Source organism: Bos taurus, chromosome 4 (genome assembly GCF_002263795.3).
Source record: "Bos taurus isolate L1 Dominette 01449 registration number 42190680 breed Hereford chromosome 4, ARS-UCD2.0, whole genome shotgun sequence".
Taxonomy (NCBI): domain Eukaryota; kingdom Metazoa; phylum Chordata; class Mammalia; order Artiodactyla; family Bovidae; genus Bos; species Bos taurus.
Window position 1 is genome coordinate 26,438,805 of NC_037331.1, and position 20,970 is coordinate 26,459,774.

At 37.4% G+C, this 20,970-nt stretch overlaps 1 protein-coding gene across 4 annotated transcripts in view; it reads right to left on the bottom strand.

Moving 5' to 3' along the window:
* Positions 1 to 20,970, bottom strand: part of SNX13 (sorting nexin 13) — a 147,886-nt gene that overhangs the window by 117,384 nt on the left and 9,532 nt on the right. The window contains exon 1 of one of the 4 annotated variants that reach the window (XM_059885806.1): positions 1,333 to 1,440. The exons of the other annotated variants lie outside the window; for them this stretch is intronic. Coding sequence (XP_059741789.1) covers positions 1,333 to 1,368 — 36 coding nt within the window. The 5' untranslated portion in view covers positions 1,369 to 1,440. Of the gene's footprint in view, positions 1 to 1,332; positions 1,441 to 20,970 lie in introns of those variants that run through there. 4 annotated transcript variants of the gene reach the window in all.

Consider the following 20,970-nt stretch of genomic DNA (forward strand, 5'->3'; position numbering starts at 1 on the left):
CTTATCTCTTCTTGCTATTCTTTGGAATTCTGCATTCAGATGCTTATTATCTTTCCTTTTCTCCTTTGCTTTTCGCTTCTCTTCTTTTCACAGCTATTTGTAAGGCCTCCCCAGACAGCCATTTTGCTTTTTTGCATTGCTTTTCCATGGGGATGGTCTTGATCCGTGTCTCCTGTACAATGTCACAAATCTCCATCCATAGTTCATCAGGCACTCTATCTATCAAATCTAGTCCCTTAAATCTATTTCTCACTTCCACTGTCTAATCATAAGAGATTTGATTTAGTTCATACCTGAATGATCTAGTGGTTTTCCCTTCTTTCTTCCATTTAAGTCTGAATTTGGCAATAGCCTTATCAATGCCCAAAAGTACAAAACTCAACTGTAAAACTGCTCAAAATTCATTCTACTTTAAATAAAGTATAAAGAAACTTATTTTTACATTATATTAAAATCAATTCAGATTGATTTCACAGATTTCATAATCTCTCATCTTAGTATAGGGAATAAGACATCAACATCTCTGATACAGGAAAACCTGAGAGAATATACACAAAATACGTGTCATATATTTAAGGAAAATTGTTAGGTGATCAGAATTTTAGTTGACATAACACATTAACACATACTTCAACCAGCTCCACCGAAAACGCCACTCCTCCCAAAGAACATCACTGTCTTTATTCCGGATACCTAGTGTGTAAATTCCTCTCATAATATAATCTGGTGTGGTCAAAAGCCAGCTAGATCAAAATCAGCAATCAAATCCTAACATCTTGTGGGATAGCTTTTTAAATATAATTTTTAATTATGAGATCTAACTTTTATACAAATGGAATTTATTCACAAAGGAAAGTTGTTGCTAAAAGGAAACATGTACACTCAAAACTATGAAAGTTCCACTTGCAGGAATCATTCCTTTTCCCTCCCACGGAGCACAAACAGAAAAGCCAAAGGCCAGTTCCAACATATCACCCTGATTTTCCTATGGAATAAGGAGGAGATTTTTCTATAAAAAGCCTTTACTTTGACTCAACCAAAATAAATAAAGATAATACAGCAAGCCCTAACAAATTATACTCAGAACTTGAAAGCCACCAAGTGACAGAAACATTATTATTCATGTGGGTTACATTCTGGTGGCAAAATACCAAAGTTGCATTTGTATGTGTGTGTATTTAATTTTGTACTTAAATATGCACGATAAAATAACAGAAAAATATCCTCCCTAACTAAACACTCTAGTTTTAAGTCACTGACCATGGTAACCAGGATCAAAACCTCAGCAAGTAAGGAAATGAAGTGGGGAGGATTTACTACCAGCTTACTTACTGAAAATGGGATAGGTCTCAGCCCATCTGACTTCATGGCTCATTATTACTCAATCTTCAAAATCAAGGGATTGAGCCTGTTTCCTTTTCCACTAGTCAGCTGAGGCTTTCAAGTCAAGGTTCCTCTCCTACCCTAGTATGTAACAGAAACAAATGTATCTCAGACATTTCAGTAGGTCATGCGGGTTGGTCTTTGACACAAAGAATTTTTTTTTTAATTTAATTTTATTTTTAAACTTTACAATATTGTACTGGTTTTGCTAAATATCGAAATGAATCCGCCACAGGCTGGATGCTTGGGGCTGGTGCACTGGGATGACCCAGAGGGATGGTATGGGGAGGGAGGAGGGAGGAGGGTTCAGGATGGGGAACACATGTGTACCTGTGACACAAAGAATTTAAAGTTCAAGAAAGGGATCAAAAATTGCCAGCACATTATTTTGTTAAATTCTGAATAAAATTTTTTAAAATCACCTAAGAATAAAACAACTTTTCTCGAAAAAGAGAAAAATCGGGAATCACCTCTGCAAGGCAATAATGGAATAAAGCTGAGTCGCAACAATCTCCATGAAAATGAGCCACAAAGCTGGGATTGCCACAGTCCCAACACGTGCTACAAGGTGTACCTGATTTGAGTCCAAGATGTGATTTATCACTTTATAGTTATTTTAAAGAAAGAAGCAAAATATTTATCTGTATCTATATCACTATCAAAAAAGGAAAAACAAAAGATAAACCAAGAGTGTAATATGTTTAAAAAATGGCAGTCTGTTTCTTAGTAGACGTAAACTTAGAATACCTACGCCCGTTTCATGAAGGGATGTGAATTCACATAAATGATTTAAGCATTTCCTTTTCCCTAGTTTAGTTTGACAACATACACTTCAAAGAGGAATAAACTAACAGCCTCAAGAAGAAACCAGCTGCATAAAGAATGAATTGAAATGAAATCATATCTCTTATGATTATACAGTGGAAATGACAAATATATTCAAGGGATTAGATCTGATAGAGTGCCTGAAGAACTATGTATGGAAAGAGGTTCATAATACTGTACAGGATGTGGTGATCAAAACCATCTCCAAGGAAAAGAAATGCAAAAAGGCAAAATGGCTGTCTGAGGAGGCCTTAAAAATAGCTGAGAAAAAAAGAGAAATGAAAAGGCAAAAGAGAAAAGGAAAGATAAACCCATCAAAATCAAGAGTTTGAAAAAACAGCAAAGAGAGATAAGAAAGCCTCTTTAAGCGAACAAAGCAAAGAAACAGAGGAAAACAACAGAATGGGAAAGAGAGATCTCTTCAAGAAAACTGGAGATACCAAGGGAACACTTCATGCAAAGATGGGCTAAATAAAGGACAGAGACGGTATGGACCTAACAAAAGCAGATGTTAAGAGGTGGCAAGAACACACAGAAGAACTGTACAAAAAAGACCATCATGACCTGGATAACCATGAGGGTGTGATCACTCACCTACAGCCAGACTTGCTAGAGTGTGAAGACAAGTGGGCCTCAAGAAGCATTACTATGAACAAAGCTAGCAGAGGCAACAGAACTCCAGCTCAGCTATTTCAAATCCTAAAAGATGCTGCTGTTAAAGGGCTGCACTCACTATGCCAGCAAATTTGGAAAACTCAGCAGTGGCCACAGGACTGGAAAAGGTCAGTTTTCATCCTAATCCCAAAGAAAGGCAATGCCAAAGAATGTTCAAACTACCACACAATTATGCTCATTTCACATGCTAGCAAGATAATACTCAAAATCCTTCAAGTTAGGCTTCAACAACACATGAACCAAGAACTTCCAGATATTCAAGCTGGATTTAGAAAAGGTAGAGGAACCAGAGATCAAATTACCAGCATCCATCGGATCATAGGAAAAGCAAGAGAATTCCAGGAAAGCATCTACTTCTGCTTCATTGACTGTGCTAAAGTCTTTGACTGTATGAATTACAACAAACTGGAAAATTCTTCAAGAGATGGGAATATCAGACCACCTTACCTGCCTCCTGAGAAACCTATATGCAGGTCAAGAAGCAACGGTTAGAACCGGACATGGAAAAACAGACTGGTTCCAAATTGGGAAAGTACATCAAGGCTGTATATTGTCACCCTGCTTATTTAACTTATATGTAGAGTACATCATGTGAAATACCGGGCTGGATAAAGCAGAAGCTGGAATCAAGACTGCCAGAGAAATATCAATAACCTCAGATATGCAGATGACACCACCCTTAATGGCAGAAAGGGAAGAGAAACTAAAGAGCCTCTTGATGACGGTGAAAGAGGAGAGTGAGAAAGGTAGCTTAAAACTCAACATTCAAAAAAATGAGTTCATGGGATCCAGTCCATTACTCCATGGCAAATAGATGGGGAAACAATGAAAACAATGACAGACTTTATTTTCTTGGGCTCCAAAATCGCTGCAGACTGACTGCAGCCATAAAATTAAAAGACGCTTGCTCCTTGGAAGAAAAGCAATAACAAACCTAGACATCGGAGTAAAAAGCAGAGACATCACTCTGCCAATAAAGGTCTGTGTAGTCAAAGTTATGGCTTTTCCAGCAGCCATGTAGTCCAGCAGTCTTTTCTAGCAGGATGTGAGAGTTTAACAATAAAAAAGGCTGAGCGTCAACAAACTGATGCCTTAGAACTGTGATGTTGGAGAAGACTCTTGAGGGTCCCTTGGGCAGCAAGGAGATCAAACCAATCAATCCTAAAGGAAATCAACCCTGAATATTCATTGGAAGGACTGATGTTGAACCTCTAATACTTTGGCCACCTGATGCAAAGAACTGACTCATTGGAGAAGACCCTGATGCTGGGAAAGATTGAAGGCAGGAGGAGACCAGGGTGAGAGAGGACAAGATGGTTGGATGGCCTCACCGACTCAAAGGATGTACATTTGAGCAAAGCCTGGGAGACGGTGAAGGACACACGTGCTGCAGTCCATGGGGTCACAAAGAGTAGGAAATGACTGAACAACTGAACAACAACAAAGAATGAAAGGAACAAACAGGGGCTGCAAAGAGGAAGTTTCTGAAATCTGATAAAGTTGGAAAGAATAAAGGGATATTGATATTCCTTTCCAAGTATTTCAGATTATCTTTAAGCAGAAGAACACCGGCAAGTCCCAGGATTCTGTTTTCACTCTCCTATAGTCGTGCTGTATGTGCAATCCTTAAGTAATCTTGTTTACTTTTAACTACCTCATATGTACCATGACTTCCAAAGCTGTGTCTCCAATCCAGATACACCTCCTGAGTTTCTAACACTTATATTCAACAGTATGCTGAACGTTTTTGCCTGAATTTCTCATGGGTACTTCTAATTCATCATGTCTAAAATTAAATTTATACCATACCCCAAATTTCCTATATTCCCTTATTTAAATTAAAAGGAGATACCAGTACCTAATCAATCACTGAAAAAAGAAATCTTAAGAGTTATCCTGAACTGCCCTCTTAGAACTCTCACACTCAACTAATTAGTTATATTTTACAGCTTAAGCATCTCTCGTAGCCCTCCCTCTCCTCACCACCAAAGCCTGAGGTAAGACCTCTGCTCAGGCCTGCAAGAATACAATAGCCGCTTCTCCTCTATTCCATCTTGCATCCTGCCTCTCCTCTATTCTATCCTCCTTTTTTTCAAAGGCCAAATGACCTGTGAATTAGAAACACCTGGCTTTTTCATGAGTGGGACCTGTTCTCTTGCTTTTTCCCTCTGGGATGGATTCTCTCTTTCTAGCAAAACCTCTATCAAGTTCCCTTCAAGAACCAGCTCAAACTTCTATCTTCTACAAAGCAAGTCTTCCGTTACAAGCACCTCTCCCTGCCCAGCTAGAAGGTTCAGTCCTTGCATTCCGTCTTCACTGCACTATTTAAAGTTCTATAGCAATTATTTATGTATATCTACCTTTTCTAGACCAGAAACGTCTTTCACTCATTGATCAAACATTTATTAAAGTCCAGCATGTGCTCCCTATAGGCAGGTTCTGCAAGTAAAGGATTGTTCTGGGTCTCAAAAAGCTCACAATCTTGTGGAGGAGGAGAATTACATATGAAATAATACAGTAAGAAAATGACAAACATGCATCAGCTATTGCAGGGCGCTAGTAAGAAGGAGCAGGTACTCCAACCCAGCCTAAAAAGGAGGAGGGGTGAACAAATCAGAGGACACATCCTGACAAAGGTGATATGTAAGATTAATCTCAGAGGCTAACGGACACAGCCAAGTGAAGAAGAGGGCAACTGATAATGAGAAGGCAAGAGGAGCAGGCACTGAAGCAAAGAAGAGTATCCCACAGGGAAGCCACTGGAAGTTGTTTTTAAAGGATAGATTGTCAGAGGCATATGTACTGTTCAAGTTTAAACCATTCTATCAATTATGTGCAAGATTTGAAATAGGCAGGAAAATCTATAAAGAGCAATTATAGTCATATTACCTAAAAGCCAGAAATAGAGCAGAAGCAGGTGTGATGAACAGAAATCTGCATTCTGGAGAAATATCTACAAGATCTGGTCAACAAATCAGTAGACTGCATGGAGCGTGAAAAAGAGCCGTCACCACAGTGTCCTAAGCTGGCTGAACAACTAGTCACCCTAAACAAGATACAAGAAAGAGGGCTGGGGGATGGAATGTTTGCTGTTTTGTTTTGTGGATGAAGAAGTGAAGTTCAGTATGGGACATATTCAGAGTAAAGATATATGCAGAGCTCAAGTGAAGACAGCCAGCAAGCAAATGGATATAGTACTGCAAGTTATTTTCAAGGGAATATTCAGATAGAATCAGATAGAATTCAGATAGAATCAGAACTGATCACCACACAGTCATCTAAAAAAAAATTACAATGAAGCATATTATGAAGAGAGCAGAAAGTCAAGGACGAAATAGTGGTAAAATCAACATTTTAAGAAGCAGAAAAGGAAAAATGAAGCTCACGAAGATGACTTGAGAAGGTAAGCTCAGAAAGGTATAAGAAGAACCAATAATGGATGGAGCCCTACAATCTTAGAAAGCATGATCAACAGGTCTAAAGGAGAAGAGCTCAGTAGGTAAAGGCCAGTCAATGTCCAGAGGATTTGACAACTACAAGGTAACTGAGAGTGACATCTAAAGAGTAGTAAACACAAAAATAGACTGCAGTAGTTCAGAGGTGCGTGGGAACAGATTTGTATATATATCAGGTTTTAGGATGGGAAGAAATGGCAACCCACTCCAGTATTCTTGCCTAGTAAATTCCATGGACAGAGGAGCCGGGCAGGTACAGTCTGTGGGGTCACAAAAGAATTGGACACGACTGAGCACACACATGCAAACAGGCTCTAGGGAAGGATCCAGAAAAAAGTAGAAGTGAGATAAGGTATGACGCACAGAGAAGTAGGTGAAGGAATCCAAGGTACAAAGAGAGTCTTTCATTAGAGACAGTTCAGCTTCCAAAGCACAGAATTCTTTAAGAGCAGAGAAAATACAATATTCAATTTAATGTGCCCATAGCTAGCAAAATTCCTGGAACACAACACAAAGATTCTATGACACGTATGAATGCATGCATGAATTCAGGGGGAATCTCTCTTTCTATTAGACTAAACACTCATTCACAAAAAAAATGGACCATAAAATATTAAAAACAAGCATTAAAATAAATAATCTGACCAAAGGGGGGAATCCTTAAAAGAAACATTCCCTAGAAGCATGTATCTCCACCCTTGAGAGCTACTACTTTTGAGATTTATTTACATTTAATAAACTTAAAAATACCAGAAATGTATGGGATCTAGAGATATCCCATGATAAAGTCTATTCAGTCTTTGCCATTCAAAATAAGATCTCTTTAGTAGTTTACTAAACAAACAAAAACTACAATCAGTAATTCTTATATATGTAAAAGGCATGTGCCGATCCCACCTTCTCATCCACAGCCCTGAGACTCACGGTATCCTACCCACCTTCTCTGCCTCATCTCCAACCTTGACTGTACCAGGAATGTACCCTGATGCAAAGACAGCTGAGGAACAGCATGGCTGTGTACCAAGGCAGACACTGTATATACTTGGTGAGACCGGGCTCCATCAGCGAACTGAGCTAGACTCTTTCTCGGTAATCTGAAAAGCTAAAAACTGCTGCCTGTCGATGATGGGCACTGAACCTGAAAAAGGGTATGTATATTCTGGAACTGGAGTAGCCATTTTAAGGTGACATACAGGCCACTCAGTAAGCAAGGAACCCAACTGAGAAAAACAGAAATGAGGCAGGTAACACTCTAAAAAGACAAGAGACTCTGTGATTCCCTGAAAGAGAGAGAAGTAAGATTTTAGGTCAGCATTTTAGTTCCCACAGGACCAGCTGCATTCCACTGCACTACCCTGGATTCTCCATTTTATGTGACATAACTAGGGTGTATGTCTACTCCTTACAAGGACAATCAAGTCATAACTGGAAAAATCCCTACCCAAGATTAGGTAAGTGCCAACAATATGGAAGTCATTTTTGTTTCAAGTCTAAATAGATACCACACACTGTAATACACAAGTAGCTCTGCTTTCTAATCTGAGCTCTGCTCACCAATCATGTGACCCCGGGCAATCAAAATGTCTGTCAACGTTTGTTTACTCATATCTAAAAGGAACTGAATTACATACTTCTTATACTTAAATGGCTTAAAAATTAACTTGAGATGATAGTGAGGGGTGTGTGTAAGTGTATACGTAACAAATTCACAGATATGGTCAAGGCAACTCCTTGGAAGTCTCTTGTGAATTACTATAAATGCAAGGAGAAGGTAAACTTAGGAGAATAAAAAGGTTCTATTCTAAAACCCTTAACTGGGTTATACATAATAAATTATTTTCCTATTGAGATCATCATTAAGACTACCAGAAATCCAAAAAGCAGTACCTGAAGCAAATATAGTTTCTATGTGAAAAAAATGAAACTGCTGCTGAGGACAAAGCACTCATCTGATACACTGCCTCCCTTCTTGGGCTTCTTAAAAATGCCTATCGACTACGGTTTAAGCCATCTTCCGAGGGATTCCTGAAGTATAGATCACCATGCTCTGAATTATAAGAATGAACCCCATCACACTGGGCCATAGTTACAAGGGTAGATTTCTATAGCTGGTTTAATGGTCTATGAGACAGCCAAACAGAATAGCTCTATCAAATAATATAGGTAATCAAGAGTAAGCGGTGACTGTCATCTAGCCAATAAAATCCCTTGCGACTGTCAGCTGAGGGTGATGAGAATAAAAGTAGCAGTGAGAGACAGAGTTAATCATGATGGCACAGCGCCAGCACAGGCGATGATAAAAGCCTAATGCCAGGGAGTGTCACAGGGCAACCATGTAGCTAGATCTGTTTTATATATATATGTGTGCGTGTGTGTGTGTGTGTATGTGTGTATATGTGTGTGTGTGTGTGTATATGTACATATATGTGTATATATATGTGTGTGTGTGTGTGTGTGTGTGTATATATATATATGTATATATATATATATATATATATATATAATGTTCTGGTGGTCAGACATGTGTTTAACTCCAGTCCAGATCTCAATCTGTTTGAAATCAGTAAAAGCAACCATTTCTGGTATACTGTGAAGTCTGGCTATCTAATAAGGCTCTTTTTTCACAAATTTCTCCAGTCCCTTATAAAATTCTTATCACTGAAGATAATTCCAGAATCTTTGTGCCTTATATACTTAAAAAAAAAAGTCTAACATAGCTCATACTTTTCATAAAGCTAAACACCTTTTTAGTAGGTCTCTATCTTTAAAAATAAAGACATAAAAACAATGACCTTCAGATTCTTTCCTCAGTACTACAGATTTAAGTTTATATTCTATTAATATATTCTCTATTAACAGAAAAACTCAATTAGATCTTTCCAAGTTGACATTACCATCTTACCTTTTTTTTTTTTTTTCTGGTAAATATAACTTAGGGTCATTCTATGACAAAAATCAAATTAAAAATGAAATACTGTAAGAAATAGGCAGACTTTAATAATGTCAGAAGATCATTATTTATTCCAAACTAAATTAAAATCAACCTTAATCAAAAACTTAAGGTATCTAATGACTACCCTATCTTAAACCATTTACTTTGAAATTTCTGTATTACCCATTTATCAAGCATAATACAAAGCATTGTTTTCATAAGTAAGTTATAGTGACAGGATGGATAAAGAGACAAAAAACAACTGCCAAGCTCTTTGCAAAAGCAAAACACAAAGAAATCTGACCCACACTGAAGTCAATTAAAGCCTATAAATACCCCTGAAGGTACCCAAGACTATTTTTGCTATTGTTTTTTCTCTATTTTTACTTTTTCATCCTTTTCATTTTATTTTGTACAGTAAACAGATTTACATTTACTTAGACCTCTAAAAGGCTTCCCAGGTGGTGCCAGTGGTAAAAGAATCCACCTGCCAATGCAGACGTAAGAGACTCGGGTTTCATCCCTGGGTCTGGAAGATCCCCTGGAGAAGGACATGCAACCCACTCCATTAGTCTTGCCTGGAGAATCCCATGGACAGAGGAGCCTGGGGGCCTATAGCCCATGGGGTCACAAGAGTCAGACACAACTTAGCGTGCACGCACAGACCCCTAAAACCATTCTTACGGATTCTAGCAACATAAATACAGTGAGAGAAAAGAAAGCAAGGAACACAACTTCACTTCAGTTTGAATGAAAGGAACAAAGCAAGATCATAGTCAATGAACCTCTAGAAAAACCATAAACCTGTTTGAAGAATCTATTTTATAAGATGTACCAAATAAAAGTTGACACCTTAAAAAAAAAACAAATTGATCTTTGGTTCATTTTCCTTTTCCAGTCACCACAATTTTACAAAGAGAAGTAGAAAGGAAACTGGGGATATGTATAAATAAGTATTAATATGTATGTATTAATAAGTATGTATTAATAAAATCGTGTAGCCATTGTATAGAATCGTGTAGCCATTGTACAGTTACTCAAAACTTTAAACATACAACTACCATATGACTGAGAAATTATACTCCTAGGAATATATCTAGGACTGAAAACTCAAATACATATACATACATGCTCACAGCCAAAAGATGGAAATAGCCTAAATGTCCACTAACGAATAAATGGATAAGCAAATTGTGGTCTCTCCTTACAAAAAAGTATTTATTATTCAACCATAAGAAGGAATGAGGCAGTAGTGATATATGCTACAATGGGGACAGGACATTACGCTAAGTGAAAGAAGCCAGCCTCTAATGGTAGATACTATGTGATTCCATTTATATGAAATACCCAGCCTAGAAAAATCCGTAAGACAGAATGTAGAATGATGGCTGCCAACTGCTGGGAGAAGAAAATGGGAAGCAGCTGTAGTGGATGCAATCTTCCTTTCGGGGTGATGAAAATGTTTTAGAACTAGATAGAGGTGACCGCACATCTCTGTGATTATACTAAATGCCAGTGAATTGTTCACTTTAAAATGGTAACTATCTTATGTCAATTTCACTTCCAGCTCAATTTTTTGAAAACTTTAAAATAAGAAAAAAAAAAAAACTGGGTCAGCTGTTAGAAGACACAATTTCTAGAACCGGGTTCTAGGCCAGCCACTTATAGCTGCCACTTATAGCTGACCTCTCTGAGCCTCAATTTCTTCATCTGTAAACAGGTTGGGAACAGATGATATCCAAGCCTCCTCTCATTAACTGTTGCTCTATATCTGCAGCTCTGAGTTTTTAAAGAATTGTATTAAATAGGAATTTATCTGGGAAAAAAAAAAAAGCATGAAGTACTGGTTAATGTTCTCAGACAGTTTTACATGAAACTCATTAGAAAGTTTAACAAAACTGACTCTCATAATGGCTTTAAGTTAGGTGGACATAAACATTAAAAGGCAAGTCAATAAAGGCAATTCTGTAGAAGTAAAACTAATGTGTTCTAAGACTGTAATTTTCTAGTAGTCACGCTATATCCAAGGACAGAAGTTAAGAGAATCTAACCACAATTACAAATGAAATTTGCAAATCTAGAAGAAAGACTGGATTACATAACTCTCAGGCATTTTTCCTTAACATCAATTCTTTCAGGCTTTAAGAGGTGCTGAGTATTATGTAACCTGCAGTCACTGAGTGTTGGTAGTCTGTATTTCAGATTCAGAGTTAATCTATTAATGCGCTGTGCAGTGCTGAGCTTAGTCACTCAGTCATGTCCTACTCTTTGGGACCCCATGGACTGTAGCCCTCGAGGTTCATAGGGTTGTTTCTGCGAGCAAGAACACTAGAGTGGGTTGCCACGCTAGTTCCTCCTCCAGAGGATCTTCCCAACCCAGGGACCGAATCCGTATCTCCTGCATTGCAAGCAGATTCTTTACCTTCTGGGCCACCAGGGAAGCCCTAATCTATTAATATACACAGCTAAAAATAAGGTAAACCATAAATACTAAAGAGCCTAACAAGTGTTCTCACAACTCTTATAAGTTGGCAGACTAAAGCTACGTAAGCAAGACAAAATTTTCTTCAGGAAGCAGCTTTGGCTATATTCTAACATAACAAATGCTGACCTGAATTATCAGAATCTCCCACCATATAGTATAGCAGAAATAATTTTGGTCTAGAAAATTTAAGCCAAATGATGTCAGCTGCCACAGCCAAAGAAATATCTTAATAACACTCCTATGAATTGTCTCAATCTGTATTGGCAAACTAAACTATGAGATGTGCCCACAAATGATTGAGATAACTGACTAGTTGTGCAGCTTTTATTTTTAAATAAATATCAATTGAGCTTTAGAAAAATGGGTACCATTCATACCCACCTAAACATAGGTAAATCAATGAATGCAAACCAAAAAAGAGAAAAGGGAAACAAGCATCATTTACCAATAATTGCTCTTCAGTCATCTTGCTAAGCACATCTGAAGACCACGAACATAAAAGATACATATAAAAAAGATGCAGGTCACAACCGGCTGTTAAAAGCATCCTTTCGATGTACCCTAAACCCCTATGACCCATCATAGGCATTGTATGCTTGGTGTCACAACATCAAAAAGTTAATTTTCCTTTCATAATTCAAACGTGAAATAAGATCACTGAATACAAAATCAATTAATTTTTAAAAGTATAACAGCTTTTAATCATGGACATACGTTCTGCTTGGTAACAGCACATGGGTTTTAATTACTGGCTGATATAATATACTGTAATTATGCAAAAGTATATTTTCCACTTAGCATACAATTTTCTTACTTATATATCCAGCTACCACCAAATCGACGACTATACTACTTACCCTATTGTGACCAAAAATACATTAAAATTTTTGATGCTTTTAAATGTACTCGTCTTTCAAAAGTAATTCCATAGTTCATTTGTATAACTAGGGTAGCTCTTGAAGTCTACTAGTATTATACTTTAAAAAGCTTTAATTTAAAAGAAATTTGCTACACTCTGCTGACATCTCTCAAGTTAAACAATGCAAAAAAGTCAAGTTATGTATCAAATTAAACAAATGAAGTGCGGTAAAGTAATTTATTCTGACAAATTTGAATCAATGAAACAATTATAAATTTCTAGTTCCATAAATAGTTTATACTTTAGTTAATCCAGACTGAATGGTTTCTTTATGAAACTCATCTCAATCCTTTATGCATAAAATTCCAATGTATAAATAAAATTTCCCTAGGTAATATACAAGGTCCCTTTTCACTGTTTCTAAGTCTACACCATTTCTTCAACACTGAAAAAAATCTGGAGTTGTGCAATTAAAATTGTTCCTGAAAAGCATCAAGTGTAAAAATAAAGAAAAAGCAAAGGCTTTGCTATTCTTAGGTATAGCAGAGGGTCCAACTCACACAAGTAAGCACACTGGAGTGAGAAGAGCTATGCTGGGCAGAACTAACCAGACCCTGACACTCCAGAGCGGCGTCCTGCTATTGTGCTACTGTGAGACCAGTCCTCTCAACATTCCCCTAGGAGCTTGTGGAACAGCAGTGTGAAATGCTGGACTTCTCCATGGATCTTACACAATCAATCCACGTCCCTTAACAGAGAGAAGAATACAGAGCTAGGACTTCCTATGAAGTTCAGCCCCATCTAGGTCTTAAACTGACTCCTGAGAGCCATTCACCCAATTCCCAACTCTCATCGACCATGGAACCACTAAATATATTTTCCAGACCAATTCTGAACCCATGATGCCCTGTTATTGTTGCCATGTCACTATCAAAAGACAAATGTAGTTATCAGTCCTCTCCTGTACTCTAACCACTGTACTGTTCTTGTTACTTCCTCCTTTATCCAACTTCCTGTTGCTTCCCTTCCTCCCAAAACCTCCCTCTGGGTTTATTCTGCTCTATGACAAAAATAAATGCATCTATATCATCAACAATTTCACTGTTTGCTTTACGTAAAAGCTGCTTCCCCTGCAGCACTCTCAAAGGCTGCTTATTCTTTCATTTATCAAGTACCCCAACTTCACAATGAAGGGTCATAGTCCTAACCATAACTCTCAGCCAGTCTCCTGTAAAAAAGGAAAAAAAAAAAAACAAAACCCTGTCACTGTGCAGTTGCTGCACATCAGAATTACCTAGGGGCTTGTTAAAGTCCCACTGCCCAGATTACACCCCCATTCAAATTAAATGAGAACAGCTGAGGCTGGGAACTGGCCATTGGATTATCTAACGTGCAGCAAAGCTAGGATAAGTAACACTGGTAGTTTGCAAAGCTCCCCAGGTGATTTTGCAATATGCAGTCACAGGTACAAACCACTGACCCCCAAGGCATTCCTAATCATTCAAAACTCTTGACACATAGCACATGACAAGCTTCTCTATCCTAGGTACTGTATAACCTTGAATTATTTCAACATACATCCATTCAACACTCTGTTTTGCTTTGTTTTTTTGAACACGCTGCACAGCTTGTGGGGTATCAGTTCCCCAACCAGGGATTGAACCCAGGCCACAGCAGTAAGAGTGTTAAATTCTAACCACCAGCCCACCAGGACTCCCAAGTCTACTGTTAACATCCTAAGCATCCCACTTCCACCAACTTTCCCTGCACATCCACGTCTGCCACTGTAAGACCACACATCAAACTTCATCTTTCTGTCTTCTCTGGATGGGAATATGACTATCTTACCCTCTGTTCAATCTTCCAGTTCTACACTATTTAAACCTGTTAGATCTATGTTTCGTTATTGCTCAGAACTGCAGGCGCCTGACTCTTCTACTCTCTCCTTACTTAGCCTACTTCTGCATTCACGTCCCTCCACGGTTCACCATTCAACCACTCTCTTGCCACTATCTTCATTTGTCATATTAAGTGGGAACTGTCTGCTTGTTTTCCTGTATATACCATATGCTCTAAGTCTCATGAGGACATAAATTGTGTATGTTTTGTTCACTGATGTATTCCTGGTGCCAAGAATAACATCTGGCACATCCAGTATACCCTGAATAAGTATACCCAGAATACACAGACCTTCTCACTAGTCATCTAAATCAGTGTTATAACACATCACTATTTTTTCCCTAGTGATAATCTTCACCAGACTACCTTCCTTTATCATTAACTGGCATCTTAACACTTAGATGTAACTTGCCCTTGGTTTCTGTGTCAAATCAATTCAGTGAGCAACTACTCTCTATAGGGAAAGGGAAGAGAATACGGGAGTAAAAAGTGCAACAATAAATAAACTCTACTGGAAAAAGTAGACAAACACTTCAGGCGCTTGTAAAAGCAGGAAAAGATAATTTACACTGCCACCTTTAAGAGTAAATTTTTAATTTAATGAAAATATTCTCTCATGTGTAAGTAAATACCCAGACTGTTTTTAAAACAGAGAAAGCAAACAATACTTTCACTTTTTACTAAACATTCTTCTAAACTGGTTTACTTTTCAAGCTGCATGAACTTTTCTAATATATATATATTTTGCAAATAATACTTTTATTATTTTTAAACTACACATATCACTTTTCCTACAAAAGACACATCATATCCTTAACTCATTTTATTTACAGTCAATCAACACTCATTTAAAATATTTAAGTGACAACACTACTATGGGTGTTCATTTCTATCAAGCAATGATCATGATCAAAAAACTTGTATTTCACCACCTGAAAAACATGAAACCAACACCTTGCTTAAGAAAGCAGGGCAAAACAGTCAGTCACACTATGGTAACAATAAGGGAATAGCTCAATACATAACCTTTAAAATGAATCTGCTATGGGAACAAATCTTAAAAATGGATACTTAATGACCTAGATAACCACAATAGTGTGATCACTCACCTAGAGCCAGACATCCTGGAGTGCTAAGTCAAGTGGAGCTTAGGAAGCATTACTATAAACAAAGATAGTGGAGGTGATGGAATTCCAGCTGAGCTATTTAAAATTCTAAAAGATGATGTTGTGAAAGTGCTTCCCTCAATATGCCAGCAAATTTGGAAAACTCAGCAGTGGCCACAGGACTGGAAAAGGTCAGTTTTCATTCCAATCCCAAAGAAAGGCAATGCCAAAGAATGTTCCAACTACCGCACAACTGCACTCATCTCCTACACTAGCAAAGTCATGTTCAAACTTCTCCAAGCTAGGCTTCAATAGTATATGAAACAAGAACTTTCAGATATTCAAGATGGATTTAGAAAAGGCAGAAAAACCAGAGATCAAATGGCCAACATCCGCTGGATCATCAAAAAAGCAAGAGAGTTCCAGAAAAACATCTACTTCTGCTTTACTGACTATGCTAAAGCCTTTGACTGTGGGGATCACAACAAGCTATGGAAAATTCTTCAAGAGATGGGAATCGCAGATCACCTAATCTGCCTCCTAAGAAGTCTGGATGCGGGTCAAGAAGCAACAGTTAGAACTGGACACGAACAACAGACTGGTTCAAAACTGGGAAAGGAGTACATCAAGGCATTTAACTCATGTAGAGTACATCATGTGAAATGCCAGGCTGGATGAATCACAGGCTGGAATCAAGATTGCTGGGAGAAATGTCAATAACCTTGGATACACAGATGACACCACTCTTATGACAAAAAGCAAAGAGGAATTAGAGTCTCTTGATGAAAGTGAAAGAGGAGAGTGAAAAAGTTGGCTTAAAACTCAACATTCATAAAACTAAGATCATGGCATCTGGTCCCATCACTTCATGGCAAATAGATGGGGAAACAGTGGAAACAGGAACAAATTTTATTTTCTTGGGCTCCAAAGTCATTACAGATGGTAATTGCAGCCATGAAACTAAAAGACTCTTGCTTCTTGGAAGAAAAGCTATGACCAACCTAGACAGCATATTAAAAAACAGAGACATTACCTTCCAACAAAGGTCCATCTAGTCAAAGCTATGGTTTTTCCAGTAGTCATGTATGGATGTGAAAGTTGGACTATAAAGAAAGTTGAGTGCCGAAGAATTGATGCTTTTGAAGTGTGGTGTTGGAAAAGACTGCTGAGTCCCTTGGACTGCAAGGAGATCAAACCAGTCAATCCTAAAGGAAATCAGTTCTGAATATTCACTGGAAGGACTAATGCTGAAGCTGAAGCTCCAATACTTTGGCCATCTGATGGGAAGACCCAACTCACTGGAAAAGACCCTGATGTTGGGAAAGATAGAAGGCAGGAGGAGAAAGGGACGACAGAGGATGGGATGGTTGGATGGCATCACTGACTCAATGGACATGAATCTGAGCAAGCTCTGGAAGATACTGAAGGACAGAGAAGGCTGGCATGCTGTAATCCATGGGGTCGCAGAGTCAGACACGACTGAGTGACTGAAGTGAACTAATTTGTATATTGTCAAGGTTTACTTAAGTAGTAAATAAAAATTTTAAAACATTAATAAGTATAAGAGTAACAAGGTGGAGGTGATGAGGGCAGACACACTGCTGCAAGCCACTGCGAAGAGGCAGCTGGACCACAGTCAGAAATAATCCTCAAGATAATCATGACTGAGCTGCGACTCCTGGACATGGAGTGCTGCTCAAAGAATAAGCCAGCCTAGTTAGGGATCTGCACAGTCAAGACCCAGAGACTCAGAACATGCTTGTAGTTGTTTAGTCACTAAGTTGTATTCAACTGTTTCGCGACCACATGGACTACATGTAGCCCACATGGCTCCTCTGTCCATGGGATTCTCCAGGAAGGATACTTGACTGGGTTGCCATTTCCTCCTCCAGAGATTTTCCTGATCCAAGGATCAAACCCACGTCTCCTGCTTTGGCAGGTAGATTCTTTACCACTGAGCCACCTGGCAAACTCTACTAGACATTAGGGAAATGCAAATCAAAACCACTACTGAGATACAGATAATAATAAACGTTGTTGAGAATGTAAAGAAACAAGAATCTTCCCATATGGCTTGTGGGAAAATAAACTCAATCACACAGCAAATTACCTTAAGCTCCTCTTACAAAAGTAAGTTAGAAAGAATGAATTTAGCTAATACATCAGAAGACTGCCAAACTGTTCTCTACTAAAGTACACAAAACTTTTACCATGGCAGTTAACTAGTACAATATAAGATAAAACAGGCCATATTCATAAATGTCCCTTTGCCTCATTCACATAAGACTTTAACAATACAAAAATAAAAAGTCCCAGTATTGACAACTCAACTTCTGCTTTTCCCCATAATAGATAACAAAAGGGAAAGTCACAGTAGTTAGATGTTCAAAGCACAGCCTAATACTGAACTGTCACCAATCTCCTACTTCTGCTTTTCCTTCTTATGAAAAGAAGCATCCTATTTTAAAGGAGTGCTTAGTATTAACTGCTTAGTGCTTTACTAACCACTTTACATATATTTCTAATGCTCACAACAACTCTATGACACGCTATATTACTAACTCTAATCTATAGATGAAGAACAGCTTAAGACACAGAAGTGGACCATGAACTAAGGCTTGGTTTAAAATTCAAGCATGTCCTGAACCATGATTTCACACTGGCTCTCAAGTAGGTTTGTTTTTATTTTTTTAATCATGTGGAGGTGATGAGCAAAATTCTGCACACGTATCTAAGGAATCAAATAAAAGGGATTTATTAAGATTTAAAAATTCTATTTATCAGAAAAACCCAAAGTGACTAAACTGACATATCTTAAAGTCCTTGGTACTCCTTAAGAATCTGATGTAGATTTTGTAGGTATTACTATTCAGATAACTTTCCAAGGTATATTCTAGAGTTGATACAGGTTCAGAAAAATGTCCTTCATGTTCCTGAAGGCTGTACAGTAACAACTCAACAAAACAATGATCCTGAAAGTACTACAAGATATTTGTGATTCACATAAAAAATAAAGCTTAACATCATTCTTTAACTGTGAGATTCTGAGGCTTTTTAATCAATAAATTCAGACAAGAAGGCATACAACACAAAAGGAAGTTATACTGAGCTGTATTATTTAAAATATATATACAAACTGTGTATACATTTACCTTTTAAATTAGCAATGGAAAATATTTTTAAACCTATTAAGTGGAATATAAAAGTTAAACTCTTTATTGTGGCCTGTTAAATTTACTTCAGAGGGAGAGAAAAGGGTGACGGTCAAGGGAAAAAACTGAGAAAGGAAGCTGCAGAACTACAGACACAGAAGAGAATACAAGACAGAGATGAGGGGGGAAAGTCAACATATCCACAAAGCAAAAACGACAAGGAGGAAAAAATAACTATAGTAAGGAAAATAGAGACAGACACAGATTCACCCACAGAAGACCTTGATGGCACAATCTTCCGCTAAGCAAACATTATTATCACATGAACACTCCTCTCCTTGAATATAACAATTTATTGTACTATTACAGGAATGCAGATAAGGAGCTGCTGAATAAAGGAATTGCAATTATTTATGTTCTTAATACCCATATTTAGATGTACAGTACAATTAATAATTTACAAATGAAAGTCCTTTTCTTAACCTACTATACATTACTAAAAGCTAACTATGTATTTTCTTTTAGACAAAGGATTTTTAACATTCCTCATCTTTTTCTATTCTCTATAAAGGAATAATTCAAGAGAAAAGCTTATATAAATTCTGAGTTACTTTACATAAAACTTGATTAAATTGACAAGAACCATAGTATTTCCCATAGCAGAAAACTACACAACGCTGACACTTTTTAAAGCATAACATGAGAATACTACAACTTTTTCCTTTCACTTCATCTATAGTAAAAGGTTAATGGCCAGAAGAAATTATTGGTCAGGGAAAAGTTCTAGTTATGGTCATGGTATACAAGTGTCACCTCTCTTGATGTCCTCCTGATATTTAGTCTAAATTTAGCCCTAGGGCAACACATAAATCAGAAAGTTAATAAAAACTGAGAAAGTAAGGGAAGAATTAGATCACCTGGGTCAAAAGGGAATTACTTTATTTGATTTGACATTTTAAAACTTATCCAATGAAACAAAGACAAAACACAAAAAACTTCGAACAAATTTTAAACAAGTGGTTTAAAAAAATAAACCACTTGTTACTTACTTCTGAGGAAACAATAAAACCTAGCTGTTTCTTGGGTGTTACTGTGGGAAATACTGTGTGTGGTACTTACCATGCCATCTCACTTAATACTGAGAACACCCCTATGCGCTAAGGATCATTCATTTAAAAGTTACACCGATAGAAAACTGAGGTTCATAAAGGTTAATAACTTTATAAGGTCAAAACACTCCAAACTGACAAAACTTACAGATTCATATCCAAACAATCTGACACCAACTGTCAGTCTTAACCAAAAGCACATACTCTTCAGAAATTAAGAATGTAAGAATGCTCAATCTGTGTTTAGAAGAGATAAAGACATAGATGATAACACTCTTTTTGAGTTCCAGCAGAAAGATAACCTCACTAACTTCTGCAGTCCTATAAATTTTGCATTAGTGCTTAGTATTTGATTGAATATTATGAGCTATCAGACATTAACTTGTAGAACTTGGTTCAAAAAACATTTTCTATATAAAATACTCTTAAGCCTAATCAACTTTCCTAAAATTTGTATATAATTAATATACCCATTATTTGTACAGCCTATCATTTCAGTTTCTTTTTCTGCACCTTTGTTGTGCTATACATTTCACCTTGTCTCCAGCCTCCTCTAGCCCATTTCCTCTTATTCTGCTAGCTCTTACCAGGATTAGACCATTGCAACAGTTTAAGTGTTGAGCACTCAGGTAGTACACAAGAAAAAAGCATCAGATATTAGCAATTAACAGTAGATATTAAAGTAGCTGGTTATATTAATAGTTGCAATCTAATTAACACCTTGAGGAAAACTCTGAGGGGGGAAAAAATGCCACCTCAAATAATCTCAGGAAGAGAAATCAACAACAAACTCTAAGGTATATCATGACTTGGAGAAACACTGGTAATACATAGTATCAGAGTATCTTAAAATCAGACCATTATTTCCCCAAACTGAGGCAAAATTAAATGGAGGTGAAATTTTATTTCAGACTCTACTCTTCCATGTACAACTTCAACCAGTTTTATAAATTCCAAGCCTCAAATGACAGTGAATCCAAGAGCCATTCTCTATACACGTCCTGTCCTGTCGTCACACAACACTAGCCTGAAAATAAAAGATGTCACAATACAAAGAATCACATACTCTCTCACATGCCAAGCCACAGCC